The 3,018-nt window shown below is 43.5% G+C and overlaps 1 protein-coding gene across 1 annotated transcript in view; it reads left to right on the forward strand.

Annotated features, from left to right (window-relative positions):
• Positions 1 to 536: 536 nt before the first annotated feature.
• LOC117340412 (ankyrin repeat and KH domain-containing protein mask-like) overlaps positions 537 to 3,018 on the forward strand; it is a 31,243-nt gene continuing 28,761 nt past the window's right edge. The window contains exons 1-2 of the mRNA XM_033902173.1: positions 537 to 867; positions 2,751 to 2,821. Of these exons, the coding sequence (XP_033758064.1) occupies positions 537 to 867; positions 2,751 to 2,821 (402 nt within the window). The remainder of the gene's footprint in view (positions 868 to 2,750; positions 2,822 to 3,018) is intronic.

Here is a 3,018-nt window from a genome sequence, read left to right on the forward strand (position 1 = left end):
AGATCCACTCGCACTGTTCCCCATATCTTTCATCTGGTATATATACCAAGACTACACACGATGCTATATTACTGTTCTGGGTAAAACTGAAAACCGACATTTCCTGGAGTCAGTGTTCTTCTCTTTTTGGAATTTCCAAGTCAAGTGTGTCCAAAACTTTCCATTCCATAGTACAGGCATTAGACACATCGATAGTCCCACAATTTCTAGGTCCGGATCACTTGACAAGATAACAGTTGCTCGGGCACAATACTGTCTTTTCAGAAGCATTTTTTGGAGATAAAGCCACTGCCATATTAGATGGCACCTATATTTATATACAGAAAAGCTCCAACCACAAGCTCCAGAGAATGTCCTACTGTGGCCAGAAGTAGAGAAAATATCTCAATTCATGAGCATCGCCTTATCAGATGGCTACATTCTGGACACAGTAGGACCATTCACTGGCAGCGAGACAACCAGATGACAATGTTGTCGTTGACCGAGGTTTTAGAGATGTCCTACCAGTTCTCGAAGCCTCTGGCCTCAATGCTAGCATGCCGTCATACCTGAAACCCGGTCAAAGTCAACATTCTGACGTCCAAGCAAATCTTGACAGAACTATCACCAAATCGAGATGGATTGTGGAATCCTATCATGGTCGTCTGAAACACTGGACGTTCTTCCGAACGCAATTGGTGTCTAACAGCTTTATCAATGTCATCGAGGCTTTGCTTCGAACCGTCACAGCCTGTCTGAATGGTATTAGAGGACCGATCTACCAGAGATCTCCAGAGAGAGATGCCAAAGATAGGCTAATGGCTGAACGTATAAAGGACCGTTTGACAACACCGAATGGTTTAGCTCAGAGATTCAAGACAGGTCCGAGTTTGTCAAGATGGATGCATCTTCCGTACTGTTTCCCCGTCTCGATCTCGATTACTTGAGAACCATTACGTGTGGAACGTATCAGATATCTCTGGCTCCTGGTTACATCGCCGAACATTTAAGTGATGACGGAGACTATGAGGTGTGGCTTTACCAGCGCTCCCCAGACCTTCTCCGATGTCAAATACATTCTCGACACAAAAGCCAAACGAAATATAACGTTCGGATACGGTTCACCGTTTCACCCGATGATGAGGCCCCAACAAAGGACTACTACTGCCAGTGCCCAGTTGGAGAGAGAACGATGGGAATGTGTGCACACATCTCCAGTATCTTGTACTACCTTGGGTATTACAGGGCGCTGGAAAACCCTCGACCATTACAACCACAGGTGAAGAAATTCCGACAAAACTTGAAATAGTTTTCCATGCGGCAACGGAGTGCATATGTCGAAAGTATGTTTGGGGCTCGATATGAAAGATCCCCGTTACCATGTGACTAACCAAACTTAAAAATATAGGTATTATACAATCGCCCGTAGCTATGAACACTCCCGTAAATGCGAAAACCAACCAAAATCATAAGGAACACGTTTTGTTTGTTGTTCTGTCTATTTGTCAGCCAATGTCTTCAACCATGGGGACTTGTGAAGTAGCCATCTTGGATTTTTTTTATGAAAAAGTGTTTCTCTCACTTCTTTTCATATCTGTGTACATATTCTCAACAAACCGAGCAAATACTCTCGTGTTTTTGTTAATTATCTAAAGAAAGTCGAAAATCGGCAATTCAACAATAGGCTAATTCAACCGAAGATTTAAAAAAGTTCCACCACTTACATGTTGATGATTTTTCCTCTCATCAGTAGCATATTACGTACTGTTTAATAGGATAAAAATTGGTTTGCATCCAACGCCCATAATAGGGTGTATTCTCTAAAAAACACAGTTTTTGTGTCTAAAATGTTATCATCGAAAATGGCATTTTTGAGATTGTTTCTTCCATAAAACAGCCAAATGGCGCGATGGAAATATGATTTTTTTTTGTCACAATCATGCCATGAATGTATTCTTTACGGTGGCCATCATTTGATTAGATTTTCATTAATATTTTACATAACATGCGCATTTTATCAACACTTAGACAGCTTCTGAAAGGTACAACTTTGAGGAGCCATCAAAAACAAACCAAGTGACCTAAATCTTTATACTTTATAACTCTTCTAAATTATCCCTTAATCCGCGTATGTTCCATTGTATAATAGAATTGTTCGTATGGTTGACCACTATCCAGGTTCGTGATGGACGCTCTTTGGACTGACAGGACTACTAGGTGTAGGTTGTCTGGTAACATCAGCATTGCTGTCACTAAACGTATTGTTGTCCGCAAGAGCGTCGTACCTGTTATGACCGTGGATAGGGTCATCTGAGCCTTTGCTGGGCTTGGTGTTGTTTAAGGAAGGTAATCTGTGCAGTTTTACCTTCGTTTTTCGTTGGTCCTGAGGTGGTGTGGTTGCTGGTCGTTTATTGGTGTTACCGGCAATCTTATTAAGGTCTGACGGCTGTGATACAGTCCGTCTGTGGTGGGCGACCCTCGGCTTCGATGATTGTGTTATCTGGCGTGCAGGTGTATGTACTGGAGGTGCTGGAATATTGGTCTTGATAACTGCCGTTTCGTCAGGCTGGGAAGGTCTTACTGATGTTGAGGTGGTCTTAGACGCTACCCTTCCTGACTTGAAACGGGATACCAAACCGAAAATAATCTTGTCATTCCTTCGTCCACAAAAGGTGGTACCTCCGCGCCAAAAGCTGGCTTATCACACATGGCTTGTACCTTTGCATCGCTAACTGTTATTGTGTTTTGTTGCGATTTTGATTTTGTCACAGATGCACAGGACAACGCAGCGGGGTCATTACTCTCGACCACCCTCCTGGCGTCAGGAAAGGAAATGTTACGGGTATACTTTAACCGCACTTCCCTTTCCTTCTTCCAAGAAAGACAGTCTCGAGAGGACGCCGCGTGGTTGCCCTTGCAATTTAGACGTCGTTTGCCGGTGATGTCACAGCTATCTGTGTCGTTATGGCCCTCTCGTCCACAGTGTTCGCAAACCTCCCTTCGCCTGCATCTGTCCTCATGAGGGCCGTATCTCTGGCA

Source organism: Pecten maximus, chromosome 13 (assembly GCF_902652985.1).
Source record: "Pecten maximus chromosome 13, xPecMax1.1, whole genome shotgun sequence".
In the NCBI taxonomy this organism is placed as follows: Eukaryota; Metazoa; Mollusca; class Bivalvia; order Pectinida; family Pectinidae; genus Pecten; species Pecten maximus.